General features: G+C 40.5%; 1 protein-coding gene across 3 annotated transcripts in view; it reads right to left on the bottom strand.

Moving 5' to 3' along the window:
- Kiaa0586 (KIAA0586 ortholog) overlaps positions 1-22,880 on the bottom strand; it is a 97,912-nt gene that overhangs the window by 33,073 nt on the left and 41,959 nt on the right. For 2 of the 3 annotated variants that reach the window (XM_021179051.2, XM_021179049.2), the window contains exons 20-27: positions 22,002-22,120; positions 18,674-18,873; positions 15,747-15,903; positions 14,486-14,705; positions 13,646-13,893; positions 12,336-12,406; positions 9,972-10,094; positions 9,155-9,329 (exon numbers count right to left, since the gene is read on the bottom strand). In XM_021179051.2, coding sequence (XP_021034710.1) covers positions 9,155-9,329; positions 9,972-10,094; positions 12,336-12,406; positions 13,646-13,893; positions 14,486-14,705; positions 15,747-15,903; positions 18,674-18,873; positions 22,002-22,120 — 1,313 coding nt within the window. Of the gene's footprint in view, positions 1-1,857; positions 2,025-9,154; positions 9,330-9,971; positions 10,095-12,335; positions 12,407-13,645; positions 13,894-14,485; positions 14,706-15,746; positions 15,904-18,673; positions 18,874-22,001; positions 22,121-22,880 lie in introns of those variants that run through there. The other variant, XM_021179052.3, reaches the window with a different exon arrangement.

Here is a 22,880-nt window from a genome sequence, read left to right as displayed (position 1 = left end):
TAAGGGAGAGATACAGACTGAGATGGTTAATGCTATCAATTGGATAGGTCCTAGAATCACTTAGCAGACAAGCGTTTGGGCATGCTTGTGCGGATTATCTACGTCAGATTGACTGCGGAAGGACCACATGCCTGGAGATGGAAACGGTTCTGGAGGGAATACAAAGGACAAAGTGGGCTGAGCCTCATCAACCATCTCTCTCGGCAGTAACCTTACACACCTGCTGTCCTGTCCTCCCTTCTGTAAAGTCTGTGCCCTTGAACTATAGCCCCAAATGAATGCTGTGTCCCTCATATTGCTTGTGTCACAGCAGCAGGACACAGAACAACAGGGACTGGCACTGAGAAGTGGGCTGCTGCTGTAATAAACATAACCATGACTTATGGGAAGACTGGGGACAGGCTGTCTGTCAGCGGTGGCTGTAAGCAGAGGTTCCCGGACCATTCTGGGTAGGAGCCCGGAAGCCAAGCTAACAAGAGAAACACAAACAGTGGAGGTTTATGGGGCTCCCGAAAGGATGAGGACTCTGTTAGAAACTGGGTTAATGGCACTCCTGTGATGTTCTGGCAAAGAATTTGGTTTCATCTATGTCCTGAAGACTTGAGTGGGGTTGAATTTAAATGTAAAGGACTAATTTGTTTGGCACAGGAAATTCCAAGACAGGAGCACACTTGGCTGTGGTGCGCAACTGTTCAACTGCTCCACTCTAGGACTATGCGAGGAAGAAAGCAGCTAAGCAGAAAGAAAATGTGTATTTTTTACAAGGAAAATAGCAGGAGCAAGTTAACCTTACAGACAAGGCAGGTTTGAAGGCAGCTGCAACTGCTCAAGTGACTCGCACCATTAAGGAAGTCTGCTGCTGTGTTCTAACACAACAGCAAAGGTGTCCTGAGGGCAAGGCTCCAGCCAGTGAAGGCTCCATTTCATAAAAAATGTCTATTCATTTGAAAGGGGAGCCCCTGACCTGAAACACATTGCCACAGAAGCAGCTCCCTGTTCTCTGAACCTGAAGTGTTTCTCCAGGGTCGGCACACAGAAGCAGAAGCTGATGTAACTGTGGTCTGAGGAGTCAGGCTCCATCTCAAGCTGGCAACAGAACTTAGCATCATCATCACTGGCTTTGCCCGCATGAGAAACAGACTAAGGGGATCATGGAGGGCTGAATACGATGTCAGAAAGCCCCAAGGCAAAGCAATGCAGAGCAGGACCGGAGGTCCTGAGAGGCCACTGGCAGGAAACTACAAAAGAAAGACCTAATTTACAATGGAGAACCCAGGATGTTAGAAATACCAGGACCAAGGAACAGCTGCCAAGGACAACTCCAGACACGGAGTAGAGTTGACATAAGATAAGGATATGTATGCTGTAGTGACAGAGATGGAGGGGTGAAGAAGGGGCTACCCAAGTCCTCTGGGGCCCAGAGACTGCATCACAGGTCCCAGAGCTGGACACGGAGTTGCAGGATTTGATACATTCTCTGCTGAGTTTTAGTCTCGCTTTGGTCTGATTTCCTCTAATTGTCCCAATTATTCCCTTTTGGACTCTTAGACAATGTTGTAATGATTAGAAATGATGGGGCTGGTGAGATGGCTCAGTGGGTAAGAGCACCCGACTGCTCTTCCGAAGGTCCAGAGTTCAAATCCCAGCAACCACATGGTGGCTCACAACCATCCGCAACGAGATCTGGCGCCCTCTTCTGGAATGTCTGAAGACAGCTACAGTGTACTTACATATAATAAATAAATAAAAAAAGAAATGATGGAGATATTTTTGGATTAAATGGATTTTTTATTATAAAATGGACATGAGTCTGTGGGGACGAAGGGTGGAAAGTTATGGCTTTAAGGTAATGGATTGGATGCCAAATTAGTAAGCTTTAGAGTTGTAATGGCTAACACCGTCAGCCTGACAGGATCTTGAATCTCCTAGAAAACGAGCCTCTGGGCACGCTGTGAGGAATTATCCACATTAGGTTAGCGGAGGAGGGAAGATCACCTTAGGCATTCCATGGGCAGGGTCCTAGGCTGAATTAAAAGAAGAAAGCAAGTGGAGCATCATCCAGCTGGCTGTGGATGCAACATCAACAGCAACCTCCCACTCCTCCCTCCACGCTTTCCCTCAGTGATGAACCCATTCTTCACTAGGTCACTTTGGTAAGATATTTATCACAGCAACAAGACCAGTAACTAAGACACAGAGCAATGACTGGAACAGGGGACCCGGAAACCAACCCACACAACTACACCCACCTAATCTTTAACAAAACCCCATCATTAGGAAAAGGAGAGCTGGTCAGATGGCTCAGCGGTTAAGAGCAGCAAACGCTCTTCCAAAGGTTCTGAGTTCACATCCCAGCAACCACATGGTAATGAGATCTGACTCCCTCTTCTAAAGTGTCTGAAGACAGCTACAGTGTACTTACATATAATGAATAAATAAATCTTTAAAAAAGAAAGAAAGAAAGAAAGAAAGAGGACAGCCTCTTTAACAGAGTGTTAGAAAAACTGGGTATCTACATGTAAAAAGGTATGGGTATCCATAGTTCTTGCCCTGCACAAAAATCAAGTGGATGAAACACCTCCAACAGTTATAAGGCCTAAAACTCTCAAACTGCTGGAGGAAACCAGGTCCTTAAGATACAGTCACAGGCATGGGCTTTGTGAAAAGAACTCCTATGGTAACATAGGAAATTATTCTAAGAATAAGCAATGAGATTACAAGAAATCAAGCAGCTCCTACCCAATGGAGAAACTACCAACAGAGGGAGGAGGCAGCTTACAGAAGGAGAAAAATGTGTATCTTTGTGAGCTACATGTCAGACAAGAGATTACTAGCCAAAATATAAAGAACTGCACGAACAAAACACTTAAAAAAAAAAAAAAAAAAAAAAAACAAACCTAATTGGGGCTGAAGAGATGGCTCAGCAGTTAAGAACACTTGCTGCTCTTACAGAGAACCCAAGTTCAACTCCCAGGTCCCAGCCACAGTGGTCTCACCACTGTCTGTAACTCCAATTCCAGGCTATCTGACACCATCACAGATATACATATAGGTAAAACACCAATGCACAGAAAACAAGAAGAAACAAATTATTTTTAAAAATGAATTATCCCAACAATAATGGAGTAATGAACTGAATAAAACTTCTTAGAAAGGACAAGGGCTTGTCTGGGGACACAGGGACCATGCTCACTGTGCAGACAGGAGGCTCTGTGTTCTGATTGTTAGCTGCCATGTAAAATCCAGGTGCATTGCTGTGTCTGAACCCTCAGTGCTGGGAAGACAGAGGCAAGTAGATCCCAAGGACTTACTGGACAGGCAGTCAAATCAATTGGCGATCTCCACGTTTAGTAAGAGAAACTGATTCAGAAAGCAAGGTGAAGCATTGTAAAGGAAGCTGTCAGTACTGACCTCGGGTTTCCACACCCATGCACAGGCTTACACACACACACACACACACACACACACACACACACACACACACAGAGAGACAACAATTTCTAAACAGAACTACAAATGTCAATAAATATTCAAAAAAGTATTTAATATTCCCAGCCATTAGGGAAATGCAAATGAAAACTGCTTGAGATTCCATTTTATCCCAATCAGCATAGTTATTATCAGAAAGAAAGGCAAATGCTAAAAAAAAATGTGAAGAAAGAAAAATGCGTATTCACTGTTGGTGGGGATATAAACTGGTATTGCCTTCATGGAAGTCAGTGTGGAGGTTCCTCAAAAGCTAAAGACAAAATCACCACAGGACCCACTTAGAGCACAGAGGACTTGTAAGTCAACAAACCACAGGATGCACATGGTTACTGATGGACTATTTACAAGCTAAAGAAATGGAAACAGACTAAAATGTCTATCAAAAGATGAATACAGAAAACATACATTAACATCACAGAATTGTATTCAACTGTAAAGAAAAAAGAAATAATGACATTTGTAAGAAAATGGATGGAACTTGAAATCATCACATTAAGCAAAGTAAGCTAGACAGACTCAGAAAGACAAATATCACAGTCTACCTCTGTATAAGTTGTTAACGTAGAAGGGGACCATGAGAAAGGAGGAGACGATCTTACAGAAGTAGGGACAAGTGAAAGGGTTATGGGAGGCATAGGACTCAAAAGAAAAAAGAGACTATCTGGCAAGAAGGAAGGGCACTGGTGAGAGCTGAGAAGGAAGGATAGCAAAAGGTGGGCAGGTGGAAAAGAATGAATAAAAACACCATATAATCACACACACATGGGCAAATACTGAAATGAAACCCACTACTACTTGCATACTAAATTTAAAAATTAATTTAAAAAATGAAAAACAGGAAGTTTAGACATAAGTTACTTGAACAAAGACACACAGAGTTAGAATTAAAATACATTTCAGAAATTTAAAAAACCCAAACTCAGCCGGGCGTGGTGGCGCACGCCTTTAATCCCAGCACTCGGGAGGCGGAGGCAGGTGGATTTCTGAGTTCGAGGCCAGCCTGGTCTACAAAGTGAGCTCCAGGACAGCCAGGGCTATACAGAGAAATCCTGTCTCGAAAAAAACAAAAAAACAACAACAACAAAAAAAAAACAACCCAAACTCTCAACCACTCAGCTATTGCCTCTTCCAAATATAGTCACATATACATCTAAGTGTGTATGTATACACACATGCACATACTCAACCAATATTGTGCCATATTACTTCACTGTTATGGTTAAAACAATACAGTGAACGTGCTGTTGAAAGCTCAGAGGCTACAGAAACTACTCAGTGGTCAAGCAGGGTGAGTCTCAGCACCCACACCAGGAAGCTCACAGCTGCCTCTAACTCCAGCTCCAGAGGCCCCAGCTCTTCTAGCCTCCATGTACACACACATTCACATGTGTGTTAAGTGTGTGTATACATACATGCATATATATGTAAAGATATATTTAAAGATTTAAATCTCAAAAATTAAAATTTAGTCAAAAAAAGATATAATAAAACCTGTTTCTTTGCAACTAGTAAAAAGTATTAAATAAATAAAAACACTTATTTTGCAGAGCAGTCATTATCTAAAACCTGCCTTTATAAACTTCCAATTAAGAACATCTTTTGATGTTATGATTTATTAAAAATATTTTCTAGAATCATTTGTACACTATACTGGGTGATGGCAAGTATAAAGTCTATATCATATTACTTTTCAATTCTGTATACTCGAGAATACTGTATATTCAGAACAGTCTGATAAATCATACTGAAAGGTCACTGAGACAGTTCAGTGGCTGGCAATCCTGACAACTTAAGTTCAATTTCTAAGACCCACACAGGAGACTCAAGCTCTGGAAGTCATCATCTAAGGGTGCATGCACACACAGACATGCGTACATGCACTCACAAATAGATAATAAAATATTTTAATCAGAGCAAAAAGTATTAAGTTATACACAATCCATCTTATTCTCAAATATGGTTACCTTTTTAAGATAACTACCAGTCTCAAAAAGAAAGAATAGTTATCAATGATTTCATTCAACACAGAAGTGATTATTGCATCACAAGTGAGCTGGGTACCACCAGAGACATAAAGAAACTCCTGCTGGACAGGCGGTACGCGCCAAGACTTAACTCCTAGTGTCTCTCAGGTGGTCTACGAGAGCCCTCTAGTGTCTGTTGGGTTCTTGCACGTTCCCAGTCAGCTGTGCTGCGTTTTATGTTAATAAAAACTAATCTGAAAGTATGCAGCAAGTGTAACACTCTTACCATATGCACAAAATGAGAAAAACAGCCATTTTATGTGTATTATACTGAAAACTTCGGTCCTGAATTTCTTTCAATTCTGAACAATCTAACGCTCTCGCTGAGCATGAAGCCAACACTAGATATTCTACAATGCTCTAATGTCTAATTTCAAATGTCCTAAAGTGTCATTTATTCAAGCTGGTGTAAGAGTAAACTTTTTTTTTCTGGTTTTTCGAGACAGGGTTTCTCTGTGTAGCCCTGGCTGTCCTGGAACTCACTCTGTAGACCAAGCTGGTCTCGAACTCAGAAATTAACTTGCCTCTGCCTCCCAAGTGCTGGGATCAAAGGCGTGCGCCACCACCGCCCGGCAAGAGAAAACTTTTTTGTATTGTTGAAATTTGTCTTTTGATTTTGGAATAAATTCTTAAATAAATACGGTAATATTTTATATCATTTTAACGCTCCTACTTCTGAGTCATGGGTATTTTGGCTTTGTTTGGTTTTGGTTTTTTGCTTACTTGTTGCCTACTTTGTATTTATTTTATATTATAGTAATGACTATGAACAAGAAACAAGTTGAAGCACTTTTCGTGTTCCAGTGCAAACAGACGATGAGACAGTACAGACAACTGACCACGTCACCCACTCACCTGGCCCTGAACTGCTAATGACACACAAGGCAGAGGAGGAGATGAAGGCCTCGACAACGAGGTGTGCAGTGGCCCGCTCATCAAACCTGGGGACAATCACTCAGTACTGCAGCGAAGCTCTTACCACTACACTAGACGTTGCCAAGAATTCAGTGTGGATCATTGAATGGCCACTAGACATTTGAATTAAGTTGGAAAAGTAGATAAGTTCGGTGAAAATCTCATGAGATGACTAAAAAATAATTTATAAGTCATACCTTTGAACTTCCACCCTGTTATTCTATGCAGCGATAACCAAACATTTTTTGATTGGACTGCAACATGGAGCAAAAAGTGGTTCGTATCCGACAACCAGTGACTGTTGTGGGCCAAGAGGTTGGACTAAGAAGCTCCAAAACACTTTCCAAAGCTAAACTTGCAGGGAAAGAAAACTCCTGGCTACTGCCCGCAGCCAATCCATCCACGGAATCTTCCAGAACCCCAGGAAACCATGGCATCTGAGGAGCACACTCAGCACACTGGGAGGCTTGAGACAGCATTGGCCAGAGAGGCCCATCTCTGTCAGTGTCTTCTCCACAACCACAGCCATCTACTATAGGGACGCCCCTTGAGTACTTTGTGTCAATAAAAATCTGATGGCCTATTAACAAAAAGCAGGAATTAGAAGGTGAAAGTTTCAGTAGAGAGATTAGAACTCTGGTAGATAGAGGCAGGAGATTTGCCACCCAGATTCTGAGGAAGTTAGGCGTATGAAACTGAGGGGACTCGAAAAAAAAAACAAAAAGAAAAAAGAAAGAAACTGAGGGGAACCTCAGAACCAGCCTTGTGGCAAACAGAAGAGTTTACATAGGCTAAATAAGTTACGAGGCAGTCAGGGAACAAGTGTAGCAAAGGCCATAGCATTGTTCCTACAGCAGCCTCTAAGTGGACATTTGGGATTTAGGCTCAGGCGGGAAAGCTTGGGGTTACACAACGCCCTGCACAGCCAGTGCTTCAAAAGGTGAACAGACAGGGCTGAAGAAATTAGTACCAAGCTGTTGCCTGATACACCAGATTCACTTAGCTCACCAACCAACGGCTGCCTCTTTAAGCTTCTGCAGAACGTTTAGCAGGGTAAGGACTTCCACAACCAGCAGAATGCAGAAAATACTTTTCGAGAATTTGTCAAACTACTGCAAAGCATAGTTTTATGTTATAGAAATAAGCAAGTCTATTTCTTGTAGAAAAAAGCATGTTGACTATAATAGTTTCTATCTGATAAAGATGTGTTAGAGTTTAGTTATAGTGATTTACATTTTATTGTCTAAAAGCACAATTGATTTTGCACCAACCTAATACAGAATGCATTAATGAGTCTGGGAAAGTCAGAACCCACCTAACTGGCCAATTTCCATTTGCAAAGTTACCTACTCACAGAAACATAATTCTAATGAAAACTCACTGTTCACAGAAACTTTATGGTCATTTTCTGGCTCTTAGGAATGCGGTGAAAAACCATCACCCACCATAAAATTCCCCACTCTGCCTTCTTATGTTAGCTATAAGAGATGACCTTTGAACAGTGAAGTTAATGCCAAGTTTTCCATATTTTTGTGTTCATTCACTCTCCTTTATACTTTCCTTCCTCCCCACTTACTTATGTGCAAGACACAGAGACAGACAGAGAGACAGAAAGACAGACAGACTGGGCACAGACATACACATTTGGTGCTTTGGGAACTTAGAATGATACCTAAATCATTTCAAAATAGAATTACTGCCCAGTGTTCCTGAGCACAAGACGACTCTGACACGCCTGGGGAGGACTACATGTTATATACACTTCTTTGGGAATGAATTATAGTGCTTTTGGCTGTGACTTCAGTGTTGGTGAATCAATCACAAAAATTAAATACAATGTCTTTAAACAGAAACACACATAAAGCCAGGTTAAATATCGATCATGTGACAACGCTCCAAGAGGCTTCCTGGAACCCAATCCTGTATTTCTCCTAAGAGTTCAGTGTTTCCTAATATATATGTGCTTAACTTATAGGCTACAGCTACCACAGACAATGAGAATTAACTCTATGCTAGTAATCTCCAAAGTGCTACAACAGAAATTGCAGTTACTCTTAAAGATAGCCCAAACACACTAAACACTGCATCTGAGAAATCACACTCTACAGAGAACACATTTCTGGAGTGGTATGATCTCATTGAACTCTGTCTCAAACATGGCTATTGGTTCTGAGAGGTTATATTTTTCTAGTATACATTAAAATAGTACATCTATATTATAAATTTTTAAGTATGTATATTACAAAAATTGTCTCGGGCTGGTGAGATGGCTCAGTGGGTAAGAGCACCCAACTGCTCTTCTGAAGGTCCGAAGTTCAAATCCCAGCAACCACATGGTGGCTCACAACCACCCGTAATGAGATCTGACTCCCTCTTCTGGAGTGTCTGAAGACAGCTACAGTGTACTTACATATAATAAAAATAAATAAATAAATATTTAAAAAAAAAATTGTCTCATATCCCTCCCAATGTGCCCATACGAATGAAGACACACAAAGCATATTCAGGAGAAAGTGTTCCATGTCATAGAAAAGATGTCATAGAATCTCCAAGCCCTCATCTACCCTACAAAGAACACGACTCTGGACTGTAGTGTAAAGAACGCTACAGTAGTGTAAAGTGTAGTGTAAAGTACGCTACAGCAACAGCCGGGGAGAGTGTAAGAGACTGCGGTAGGATGAAAGCAGTACTTTATACAAACACCAAGAGGAACTAGCTTTGTGTACCTGAGGCCGTGTCAGACTGCTGCAATACCAGCCGAGGGGCTGCGTGCTGATAGGAAGGCTCTGCAGGAGAAGTGGGCTGCATCGTGCGGCCGGACGGTCCTGCTAAGATGTCCTCTGCTGCTTTCAGCACGAGCCTCTGTCCTTCACTAAGCTCACCCACGCTGTTCTCCAAGTCCTTCAGTAATAAGAAAAACCATTAAGCCCATTATAGTAAATCATCCAAAGCAGGAACTCTCTTGTAAATATGATGATACATAACACACAAGTGCTTATAATGTCACATTTCAGGTACACAAATAAGAAGTCTAAAAAGTTAGGTTAGGGCCCAGCAAGACAGCTTAGCAAGTAAGGGCTACCATGTGTGACATCTGCTAAGGAATTCAATCCCTGGAACCCGAATGGTAGGGAAGAGCCTTGCCCTCTGCTCCCACACACAGGAAGTAAATGCATGGGAACCTTTTCTGAAAAGAAGTTTAAAAGAGCATTTGGTATTGTATGTGTATTCATATGTATATGGGTGTGGGCTGGAACTGAACACACACACACACACACACACACACACACACACACACAAAATAATTGTATCTTTAAAGCATTTTTTTTGTTGTGTTTTTAAATTGTAACATAAAAGATTGGAGGAGATTGTCTAAATTTTTCTCAGTTACAAAGCTCAGTTCAATCTAGGTTAAAAGGACCATGACACTGATTATAGAGTGTCTTAAACACTGTCTTATCAAAATTAAAAGTTGGGTATTTAATATTTTTCCTGTATTTATATCTAGCCCTCCCCCCAAAATCTTTATGGTTGAAAAAGTACCTCCTCGTGCTGTGAAACTAATAACTCCCGTTGTTGCTTAGTAAGAAGGGCAACGATGGCATCTTCATGACGCTTTTTGTAGGGCCTCCTAATCACCTGCCCTTCACTGGGAGGGTCATCTTCCTAGAGCAGACACAAAGACAACATCAAAAACGGTTATCACACAACTCCACTTTCTCAACTATGATTAATAAAAGTTTAGGAAGAAATGATATCAGTATGTTTCAAAAGACGAGCTCACTATTGTCATGTAGCTCTCATTGTCATTTGACTATAATAAAAACATTTCACAGCTGCCTCAAATATATACAAACACTACAAAGTAATTTAAGTGCAAATCTATGACAGATCTTCTGTCTCACACAACTAAACTAGTGCTTTCATGACGTTCGGATGGCTTGAGTGTAGGGCTCACATGACATCCTGCTTCCCGTTTATGTAGTGCATATCAAGACGGGGTGTGGCAAACCAGCAGTCAAGCACTAGGGAAATGCTGCAACCTGGACCACAGACAACAAAAAGCTTCAGAAACACGAGAGCCTCTACAGCCCCTCAGTGCTCTTCCTCCTCTGCTCGGACATCCGACTGTCTAAACAGGGGAGGCACAGGAAGCCTCATTGATGTCACACTTTACCTAGGCTTCACTGTGCCTCAAAACACCTGTCTGAAAAACATGAGATGCTGTGAGCCTCCGCATCAGACAAAATGAATTTCCTTAATACAAGAATGAATATGATTTAAAATTCATTAAAACAACAATTTCTTGTCTTTTGGCTATAAGATAAAGTATAGAAAATTATTTAAATTATTTTTGGTTATTCTGTTTTAATGAAATACAGTTTATTAACTCTGGCTACACCTCCTAGCTGTGTAGGGTTAAAGTGCCTAACAGCACATGGTTTCAGTTAACTCTGGGTTTTCCTAGATTATATTTTTCATCTGCATTTACTATAAACTTACATACAGTAACAAAATTACAATTAGAAATATTCTCAAATGTAGAAAAAGACAGGCTATAATTTTGTCTGGGCTCAACTGATCAATTTACTTTAATACCAGATAAAGTTCTAAGAATAAAGAACAATCCCATAGTGTGTATTAAATAAGCCAAACATATATGTAATTCTCTGAAAGTAAGATTACTATAATTATGTCTTCTCACATATTATTTTGCAACAGTGACTGCAATACAGGAGACTCAAATAATTACTTAACAAGTCATTGTTAAAAAATAACTGTTCAAACAAAATCTTCTCTGGAGACTTGTTTTTCTTTTTTTATTTTTAAAAAAAGACTTCCTGAAGCATTTTCCTACTCCTTTGTGAAACACTGCTTTGAGAGAAACAGCAGAATGAACAATGCTTAGCAATGAATGGAGTGCGCAGCAGAGCATAATCACCTTTGTTAAGTTACTTGGAAACATTTCAAAATGTGAAAATTTTCATCCCTTAACAGTTGTAAAAGAAAATTAATATGTATGTATGATAGCTGTATCCATGTAAATAAAATTCCTAACATGATATCATCAATGCCTTTTTCTCAGCTGTGGCTCTAGTAGCGAGGAATGAGTACGTTCCCTGGATCTTATTCTTATTTTAGTGTTTTATAAAGAATTTATTTTCATTACTTTTAATTCCATGTCCGTGGGTGAGTATGTGCACATAAGGTGCCCATGAAGTGCATAAGAGGACGTCAGATCTCCAAAAACTGGAGTTACAGGTGGCTGTAACCCACCTGATGTGGGTGCTGGACACCAAACATGGGTCCTCTGCAACAGTGGTCCTCCTCTTGACTGCCGTGCCATCTTGATTTTTAACCCATTAAATTTATATACACATACATATTAATGCGTATATACATAAATCTATATATCTATATCTATCTATATATCACAAATGTACCACAGGAAACTTAGAGTACTTAAGATCCTGTTCAAGGCACTGCTGAAACAATTCCAGATCTCATTACCTAATTACATTAACATGTATCTTTTGACTATCAGAACCTTAGAGGTCAGTAACAATTTTCTGTTCATTCTCCCATTATATAGGATTATATAATGAAATACATAATGAAATGGTAAACAACCCTCTACTACTAGTATGTCTCCCTCCCTCCCTCCTTCCCTGTCATCTTTCCTTTTCCTGCTAAGCAAGGTGGTGCAAAGTAGCTCTCAGCCTCCTTAACTGAGCCTCTGAAGTGTCTGTGACCACAGATAGGGATTTACAACTGTGCCTGGTCTCATGGTAACAATTCACTAACCTTTGTGTGTATACCTCAAACAAGTGAAAACTCAGAAACTGCTCAACAGCAACCAGACATCAAGACATTCTTGCAGTGGGCCTGGAGTCAGCTTCTCCTTACCATTTCAAGGGCGTCCTGCAGAGTGCTGGATAAGCTGTCATTTATGTTCATCAGAAACAAGTCCCCAGGTCCTAAAAGCAGAAAGCAAAGTAGAGCAGTTAGGACAAAAAGGAGACATTTACTAAGAAATCTGGTCAGAAAACACAGGTGCTACATTTAAACTTAAAGTTCAGTAGCAAAACTGGTAAAGTTCATATTTAGGTCATTATTAGGTAAATTACTCAAAACAAACCTAACAAACATGAGCTTTTTATTTCACCCATTTAGTCGTCAGAATTATTTAGTTTTTAATACATGTTTGATTTGTCAAGACAAGGTATCTCAGGCTGGACTTGAAATCAGAGATCTGCCTTCAGAGATTAAAGGTGTGCATCAGCATGCCTGGTTCAGACCTGTTTTTATAATTTGAATTGTTGTTATTATTTTGTGTGTATAAATGTTTTCCCCACGTATATGCCTGTATCCCAAGTGCATGCTTGGTGCCATGGAGGTCAGAAGAGGGCATCTGACCCCCTCAAAACTGTATTTACAGACCGGTGTGAGCAGCTCAGAGCTGGCTCTCCAGTCCCAGACTGTCGGAATATAAAAGTAACTTCAAGAACCAAAATAGCCATGAAACTAAGAAACGGGCATCCCTACAAGTTGTTAAACCTGAGAAACGGGCTCCCTACAAGCTGTTAAACATACCTAAGAACTGACTGAAGTGAAAAGCTGTTATCCTCCCCAGGAAGCCCGCTGACTGAGTCTTGCTGATTTAAAGGTGGCCTCCTACCTCAGCATCCACCTGTAGACATGGTTATGGACGTCATCAGGGGAGTGCAGTCGTGCAGGGATGGTGGTTACAGCCCAGCACGCAGTCTGCAACAGTCTAAATAAACGCCCCTCACTTAAGCAATGCCCAGTGGATCAACAACCACTGGAAAAGGGCATGATCCATGTGTGCTGGTACTGAAATACGTTTACCACACATTACTTTGTAACAAGTCCAAGTTTTACAAGAATATACACAGCGTGATCCTATATAAAGGTACACACCTAAGTATGTATTTAGGTATCTATACATGCAAAGACAAAAATATACTAACAGAATATATCTTGAGCTATTATCAAATTAATTCTAAAGAAAAGAATTCTGAGGGAGATTTCATTCTTCAAAATCAAAGCCCAGAAAAGTTAACCAACCTGCACAGAACATCTATCTATTAAACCATGTTAAATCTGGAAAGATAAACAAAAACATTTTTAAAAGAAAAGCTATCACTAAGGAGACTGCTTTAACTAACAAAGTCAATTACTATATGTCAACTTACTCTTGGTAGCCAAGTTTTGACCACAGCTAAATAAGATCTCCCCTTCAGATATATGCCTGTCTAGCGTTTCTGTCTCAGTGACAGTGCTCAGAGTGTTCTCCAGGGTGGATGAACCAGAACTTGGGACCCGCTGGAGAGAAGGGGCCTTGGTGCCTTCAGGAAGTGATGCTGAGGGAGCTGGCTCCGGAGGTGCAGGGTGAGCAGAAAAATCCACACTCTCAGGTTCTTCATTAGCCACAGACATTACACTAAGAAGAGAAAGGCACATTTTGAATTACAAATCACTGAAGGCCTAAATCCATTCATATGCATAAAAACAGAATATAGCAAAGTGACTCCTGTAACTCGTTAGGAAGACTCCTTGTTCTCAAGTTGTGCATTATCAGAGGCCACCTTGAGAGCTGCTCTAGCCACAAAAGGAGTCAATATGGTTTAGTAATACAAACATTAACTGAGCACAGCATATGATGATCTACACTGGAGAAATAATTACATATTTCATTAATAATCTGATGGTTTATTCTTATTTACTTTAAAGCTTTGGCAAAGATAAGAGAATATTTTTAATTTTAAAATATTTAAAATGTATAAAAGTTATTTTTTTCTTAAGAATAGATTGAAGCCATGAGTGGTAGAAAGATGTCTGTAATCCCAACACTAATGAGGCCAGGGAGGATTACCAACTAAACAGCCACCACCTCAGTTACAAAGAAAATTGCAGGCCAGCGGGACTTCACAACAAGCCCCATCCCCGGCCCTTTCTATGCCACTTCTGTGCAGGAACAGTGTGAAGAGTGGCTCTGGCAGAGCTGCAGAGTAACAGGGAGTGCTCTCACTTACACAGCTCTTGGATGAGGAAGTTCTTGAAGAGAGTTAGGATTCTCTTCATCCAGTGGCAGGTCTCCACTGTCCCATGGCTTGGGAAGTTCAGGGCTTGATAACTTCAACTTGTCAATGGAAATTTCGGACAAAGTTGGGGTAAGAGCTGCTGCTGGAGGAGGGGTAGTGACAGGAGTGCGTGTTGGTGTACTAACAAGCATGACAGCAGGCATATCACTTCCTAAAGGTGAGAAAGAAAAAACAAAGACTCAGTCAATAGCTTTCTAATGTGATGACTCCTTGTTTTAGATAATACTGGCATTAAACAATCATAATGACGATGACAATGATGGCTTTAATAAGAACATTTCCACATTTTATTAAGGTATAAAATTTAGGGGGGTGGAGAGATGGCTCAGTGTTTAAGAGCACCGACTGCTTTTCCAGAGGCCCTGAGTTTAATTCCTAGCAACCATATGGTGGCTCACAACCATCTGTAATGGAATCCAATGATCTCTTCTGGTGTGTCCGAAGACAGTGACAGTGCACTCACGTATATAAAAATAAGTAAATTTTTTAAAAAAGGTATAAAAATTAAAACCTTGAAAAGATGGCATTTTAAAACTGCTATACATTTAAAGCAGTTTCAGCAGTTACTAAATTACATATTTTCAGAAATAATACTTTTCTGTGAATGCCTCCCTGCAAAGTTATGCTGGAAACTTAATCCTTAACCCTATGTTGCAATGCGGAGGGCAGTCCCTTGTGAGCCACCCAGGGGCACAGAGCCCTACATGGGATCAGCAGCTCCATGAGAGGTGAGGCCTCAGCCTGAGCCTCTGGCTCTCTGGCTGCTATATGACGCCTTTTGTCATTCATGATACAGCAAGATGGCTGTCACCAAAGGCAGCCGCTTAGTGTGACCTCACAGTCTGGAACTCAAACAATAGAACTCTTAATTTAACTTATAAAATACCTAGTGTGTGCTATTCTGCTACCGCACATAAGCAGTCAAGTGACAAGCAATTCCTTAGCTTCCTTGGGGGGAAAAAGGCATTTACTAAAGACTACTAAGCAAAAACTACTTATAGTTACTAAACGCAAAACTGAATTATAGAAATAAAAGTTTTAGGTTCAGGCAAGATGCCTCAGCAAGTCAAGCACTGTTAAAGTGAACGGAGAGAAGCAACTTGACAAAGTTTCCCCTGACCTCCACACACGTGCCATGAAGTACAGAGGCACACACACACACACACATTTTTTAAAGAAACAAGGTTTCTACCTTTTTCAACACATATCTCTTTTATAGAAGAAGCCGCATCCGGATCGGATTCACAGGGAGAGGAGTCTGGCGTTTTCACTAGCACGTGCTCCCTCACAGGTGATGGTGAACACGGGGGAGTGGGCTGCGGTGTAGCTACTGGAGCACAAACTCTTGCCTGAGACAAATTAGTGAAACAGAACACCGTACGTTTATAATCACCCAAACAAAAATGATATCAAACAGTAATATGAACTCAATCCTACACCGCACAGGACTTAAACCAATGGTCTAAGCAACAGAAAAATAAAAGGCTTCGTGCTCTGGGGCTTAAATATTTGGTCGCCAGGATAAGACTGGCCCCAGGAAACTCTTGGGCAATTGAAATAACTGTGTCTGAAAGAAATCCGTTATTGTCTTCTAATACAGAGAAGATTAATCAGATAGAGATGAAGATCAAACCCAACTACAAACTCAATGGGCTGCATGGTTGGCCAGGCAACAAAAGAGAAGCTGACTGACTGGCTGACTGACTGACTGACTGGCTGGCTGACTGACTGACTGACTGACTGGGTGTTAAGAATAAAGGCACACCATGTAAAAAGTAATGGTAAGTAAGAAAAAATAGAGGGTATGGGAGATGACCATCAGAGCCAGGTGAAAACTAGAAAAGAAGGAAGCATCTTAATATTAATGAGTCATATTCAAAAGGTTCCAAAATTCAAAGACATAAAAGGATAACAATAAACACACTGTCTTGTTTCCTTTCTCTCTCGTTTCTTTCCTCAGAGTTATGAGATAATCCTGCCCTAAGTCAATAACATGTACACAGATTTACCTATGGAGTGAGCTCTCAGGCCTAACTCCTGAAAGCACTGCTGTCATTCTGAGCAGACTCTGTGGAGCTCCCCTGTAGGACTGGGCTACCCTACACTATCAGCAGAGGCAAGGAGAATGCCTACTGTTACACAGCCTTTTGTGGGTATGTGGGCAATTTGTATTTCTTTTCTGTGAGGGAACAATCTTGTCATTTCCTTCGTTCATTTTAAGGACATTATTATCCACTTTAAAATGCTTTTATATATTCTATGCCAAGTTGCTGACTACTACCTAACTTAAACTGATGGCAAGAGTCTACAACCATACTACCCTGGACATGCCCAGTATCATCCAAGATGATGAAAGATTATTAGAAGTCCTGGAACACTGCTCAACAGGTAGCAAACTCTCACGTGAAAAAAAAATACTGTATCTTTTCCACTTCTTGACTGTATAACATAAAAATCTGTTTATACACATACACACACACACACACACACACAAATAAAATGGCCCACCTATTCCTCATGAGAGGTCTGAAGGTATTCTTCAAGCACTGGTACCTGACTACCAACAATGATAAACTATTAGGAACTGAGTATTCACAAAGTTCTAGAGCCTAAATTGTATCAGCTATTTAATCATCCATGAAACTATATGATGATGATGAGGAGGAGGAGGAGGATGAAGAAGACCAGCATCATGAAGATGTCTATCTTTCCCAAATTATACAAATCAAAGTTAGACTTATATCTATAAAATCTGTTTTTTATTAATCATTTCAGTAAACCTATAGAATTAACGGCTAGGACACTTCGTACACATCAATCGTTCGCTTTGCTCGCATCCCGGCCCTCCATCCCCTCACTTGTCCTTCCTCCCACTCTGCACTGTGACCGTTGACTTTCCTCTTCTCCCTGAGGATCTTTTTTTTGTACCTTCAGGTCACACACATATTTAATATCTAGAGTCTACAGATACTTTTCTAGTTTAAGAGAAAATGTATTTTATATACTTGTATTATTGTTTGTGTGATCACCATCACTATGTTGAATAGAATTTCTAATCTATTGTAGGAATGATACAAATCCCAAATTAACTCTGTTACCAACTTTATAAAACTCTGCAGCTATTTCTGACCCTGTAAATCACAAAGATTTCTTCTTAGGGAATGCTGCTAATGCTTTTGAGGTAGAGTCACATATTCCCAACTGTCAAACTTTTTTTTTAAAAGAATAAAATATAGGGCTGGAGAGATGACTTAGCAGTTAAGAGCACTGGCTGTTGCTTCAGAGGACATGGGTTCAATTCCCAGCACCCACATGGAAACTTATCTCTCTGTTCTAGGAGATCAGATGCCTTCTTCTGGCTTGTGTGGGTACCGCATGCAAGTAGCAGACAGACAAACATCCAGACAAAACACTCATATACTTAAAATATTTTTTTAAGTATATAGCATGTATAGAGATAGACTTTAGAAACGTTCAACTGCCACCAATGTGAAATACAGAGAGTAAAGACAGGGAAAAAATGGTCACTGTAATACACCTGTAATTTTTCTGTAGATTCTGCAGGTTAAATTTACATTTTCTCCAAAAAAAAAAAAGGAAAAAGCTAAATTGAGTATGATAGCCCATCATACTTGAATCCAGTTCAAGGCCACCCTCAGGTGCACAGTGACTTCAAGGCCAGCTTGGGGCTACAAGAAAGCTAATCTCAAAATAATATAATAATAATAATAATAATAATAATAATAATAATAATAATATACTAGGGAAAGTTAATTACATCACCAAGGAATTCTATCACAATCTATGGTCTTAAAACATTAAGTTTAAAATATCTTCTTGTATGAAGAAGTGATAGCTTCTACATATAATAGTAGCATTTTTACATAGATACTGAAGTGGGAAGATTATCTTGAGCTTGAGATCACCCTGAGCTACAGAGTCAGCTTGGACTATAGGGTGAGACTGTCTCAAGCAAACATAGATGGAAAGACAGACAGACAGACAAACAGACAGACAGACAGACACACACACACACACACACACACACACACACACACAGAATATCTAAGATATTCTCCACAACCCTTAAGTCACAAGGGAACGGAAAGTCATTCCTACCAACAGGTTAGTTTCAGCTCCTGAAAGATCACCAGGAACACTTGTGGCAGCAGGCCTTTGCCTCTCCGCTTCTCTGTCAGCTAACATGACAGCAATGGTCTCAGTCAGAGCTTCATTGACAAAATGGCTGACCATGTCTGAGTTCACAGGAACTCTGGCATCAACCATACGCTGGAGTGCTCCACTGCTTGTTCCTGCGACTAAAAAACAAGAACTTCAGATAATGCCAAGAAACATGGGTGCAGCCACACCTTACATCTTAAGGTCTTAGGAGGCTGATAGCTACATGTGTGAGCATGAAGGAGGCATGAACACTGAGAAGCAAAGGAAAGCTACTGGCCACAAGAAAGACAGATAGCAGCTTAAAGAGCATCCTTTCTAACAAACCAAGGCAGAGAAAAAAACACAAGTAAAATTCATGTACTATGCCTCCTTCCTCACCACTGCAGAAGTCAATGAAAACTATTACATATATACCAAATTTCCTCAGCTGGAAACAATCCTATTTCTACTTCCGACCAAAACACATGGATACATTAAGCAAGAGGCAAGCTCTCCCTCCCTCTAGCTCAAGGACATTGGTCGGTGACGTCGCATGCTGAGCCTCCTGAAGCTTCTACTACAGGACTTGGGAAGTAAAAGTCAGGCTGTAAAGGACAACGGGCTATCCCAAGAGTGGAAAGACAGGAAGAAGTAGTATTTTTTAAAAAGGACATATGTGATGCACATAAAATAATGCAGGCAAACATACACACACGTTTAAAAAATTAAATAAAAAAGGAAGAATAGAAACATCTACAGATTTATGGCCAATTAGTTTTCAGTAAAAATATTAAGATAATTCAATGGAGACAGGATAATCTTTTAAAGAATACTACAGAAATCTGAAATCCATATGCAAAAGGAGAAAGAATAAAGAAAAAATGAAGAGTGTTTTACATCCTCATTTTATATTGCATATAAACTATACCTCAAAACATATTATGAGTGTTGAAGGAGTCACTGAATGGTAGAGTTCTAGACTAACCTGGGCTCAGTTCCTGGGAACATACACAGACACACAGACACAAACAGGCACGCACGTAGGCATGCACAGATAAAGAAAACCTTTATATCGCACTTAGATCCAGCCAGCCATCACACTACTCAGCATATTCCTCTCAACAGGCAAATAAGAACCACAGTACTGCTTGGCATATCATGGTACCACCATTTGCAAAATGCTTAGCAAGTCCTAATAACCATTTATTTATCACATGACTAGGTTAAATTAAAAGCAGCATTCCAAACAAAAAATTGTCAGCAAGTATTCTTATCAGTTTTACCATAGACCTAAACTAAAAGACAGTAAATATCAACCATCTGGTAACTGAATTAACAAATTATGATATATCCAGCAAATAATACTAGCTTAAGCAAAAACATGATTGCCAAACTATTACCCTAGGATAGGCAAGATGGTTAAGAGGTAAAAAATGCTTACTGCCATGCCTGACCACCTGAGTTCAACCCCCTGGAACCACAATCCAACTCCTTCAAGTTGTCCTCTGATAACCAGAGCACACTGTAGCATACATGTATACACAGACAGACAGACAGACTGTAGCATACATGTATACACAGACAGACACACACACACACACGTACACATATATACATATATGTATGCGTATGTATTTCTACAGACGTATTAATTCATTTCCATATGACCCCTCAAATGGTCCTTAGTATTAGTTGGCCCTCCCTTAAACTCCCTTTCCCCTCCCGATTCCTGTTTAATCTTCCTGCTTCAGTACCCTCCTGCCTTCCCTCCCACCCCACCCCACCCCCAACACACACCTCCACAGTGTTTTTTATTTCCCCTTCCTTGGGAGATCCTCCCCTCTGCCATAGCCCCTTTTTCCATACCTAACCTCTGTGATTATATGAATTATAGCATGCCTATCAAAGGCTTTAAAGCCAACATTCACTAACACAAAGACCTAGACTAGACAATATGGAGAGAGTGAGAGACTTTGGAACTCTGTCTCCATCAACCCTTGCCTCTCAAGGCTCAGGGGCTTGTGCAGAATAGGAGGTGGGAAGATTGTTAGAGCCAGAGGATGGCGACACTAAGAAAACTGTGTCAAGACACAACAGGACTGACACACATGAACTCAGAGACTGCAGGGACATGCACAGGGGCTATACAGATTCAAGCCAGACTGGATCCCAAATGAGAAAGAGAAGCAGGCACAAGCTCCCCATGTTAGGAGCCATCTAGGAAAGGCTAAAGGATACAAGTGACAATCTGGAGGTGACACATCATTTTGAGTGGCTGTGATGGATAATTCTGAGTTGCAAGGATTGACTCTTATTGTTGATTATTTTAAAAATGATTTTCTGTCATTATTAAATTAATATAACAATTCCTAGTTGGGCGGTGGTGGCACACGCCTTTAATCCCAGCACTTGGGAGGCAGAGGCAGGTGGATTTCTGAGTTAGAGGCCAGCCTGGTCTACAGAGTGAGTTCCAGGACAGCCAGGCTATACAGAGAAACCCTGTCTTGAAAAAACAAAAAAACAAACAAACAAAAAACAATTCCTGGGCATTAGCCCATTGTATTGGGTAAATTTTCTGCAGATCAACAAAGAAAGATATACTCTTTTGTAACAATGCTATAAATTGATGATTTTATAATTATTCTATAGAATTCCTGCAATATTCTATAGAGCCCTCTGTAATATGAAAGCTGCAATTAGGATTCTATAAACCTTTATGTGTCATAAGCTAATTGCACTAAGATAGAACACAGGCTTGAACCTGGTCCCAAGCTTCCTCAGTGAGGAAACAGCCAGCCACAGCACACTCTGACTGGCATTTGTTTCCTACCACAATGAACTGCTATTCTCTCAAGCCATCACATAAAATAAATCTTTCCTGTATAAAGTCCCCTTTGCTAGGTATTAGGTTGCAGCAAAAGAAAAATAAAAGGAGGTGGCAGAAAGACGTTTTATTGGGTAAAGGCACCTAGCTGATGACCTGAGGAGTTCCTGGAGCCCACGTTGTCTCTGACCTGGGCATGCATGCATACAATATTCTATTGTTCCTCCACAATAACACATATGTATGTATATTACATAATATATTTTGTATCATTTATACACAGACATATTTCTGTGGAGGAACAATAGAACCCTAGAGAATGGCTCAGCAACCCCCAAGCTGCGATCTGTACAAACAGAGGGACAGGAATACTAATCTCATCTGCAGAGCAGCAGAAAGTGAGACAGCCAAGGAGACAGAAATCCTCAGTAACTACGTGACAACAGGTTCCCTCTCACGTACCAATGTCAGAAGCTGACGGTTCGCTCGCCTCACTTACTGAGACACTGGCATCAAGTCTGGCCTGTTGCTGGAGTGGAAAGAGCCCAGAGATAATTCTTGACATTATTTCTTGTTCTACCCTAGAAGTATAAAGTTAAATACACCTGAATTTGGTTAAAAGCATAAAATGTTTGCTATATCACTTTAAAGAATAAGCTGTACTCATAGCATGAACATGCAAAAGCAGCCTTCTGGAACTTACAGCTGGAAGGAAGAGAACTTGTCTCCTTTTCAAAAGGACAAAACTGTCCTTTTGGGAGACAGACGATGAAATCGACTTTGAGCTCTTCAGCCTGACAGAAAGCTCCCTGCACTCACCCTAGGTAAGCACTCCGTTTGGGTTGATAGCTGTCCAGCATACCATGTACTTGGAAAGCGGGCTTCTCACTCGGAGCACACACACACAGGCAACAGATCAGATCAAAGCTCCATGACGGTCACTGAGCAGAGTCTGGGACTAGGCAAGTGCTTAAACAGCATCCTTAAACTACCATCCGCCGCTTTAGTTGTGAGTTTATTAAAGTGATGCAACTTTATTTAAAATTTTTTTAAAAACTAGAGTCTCCTGCTCTCCTCTCAATAAAAACATAAACACTCAAACTGCTAAGCAGGGTAAATTTTTTCCTCGAAAAGTAAAGAAAAATGTATTTCATAGGTCACTGTTTGGAAGAGGAAAAGCAAAGCAAAGCAAAGAGTAGAATAGAAGCCTCGTTCAATGCATTTCCTTAGAGTAGCGGATAGTCATATCAAAAATTACTGGCATAGAAACGATAAGTGTTTACTGGGGGAAAATCAGAAAAAAAATTTTTTTAATTCACAGGATTCAATTCACTCATAATC

This window comes from Mus caroli, unplaced genomic scaffold (genome assembly GCF_978045245.1).
Source record: "Mus caroli unplaced genomic scaffold, Mus_caroli_1 scaffold_14, whole genome shotgun sequence".
NCBI classification, from domain to species: domain Eukaryota; kingdom Metazoa; phylum Chordata; class Mammalia; order Rodentia; family Muridae; genus Mus; species Mus caroli.
The sequence above is the reverse complement of the archived record's forward strand: the minus strand, read 5'-3'. Positions and strand labels throughout refer to the sequence as shown.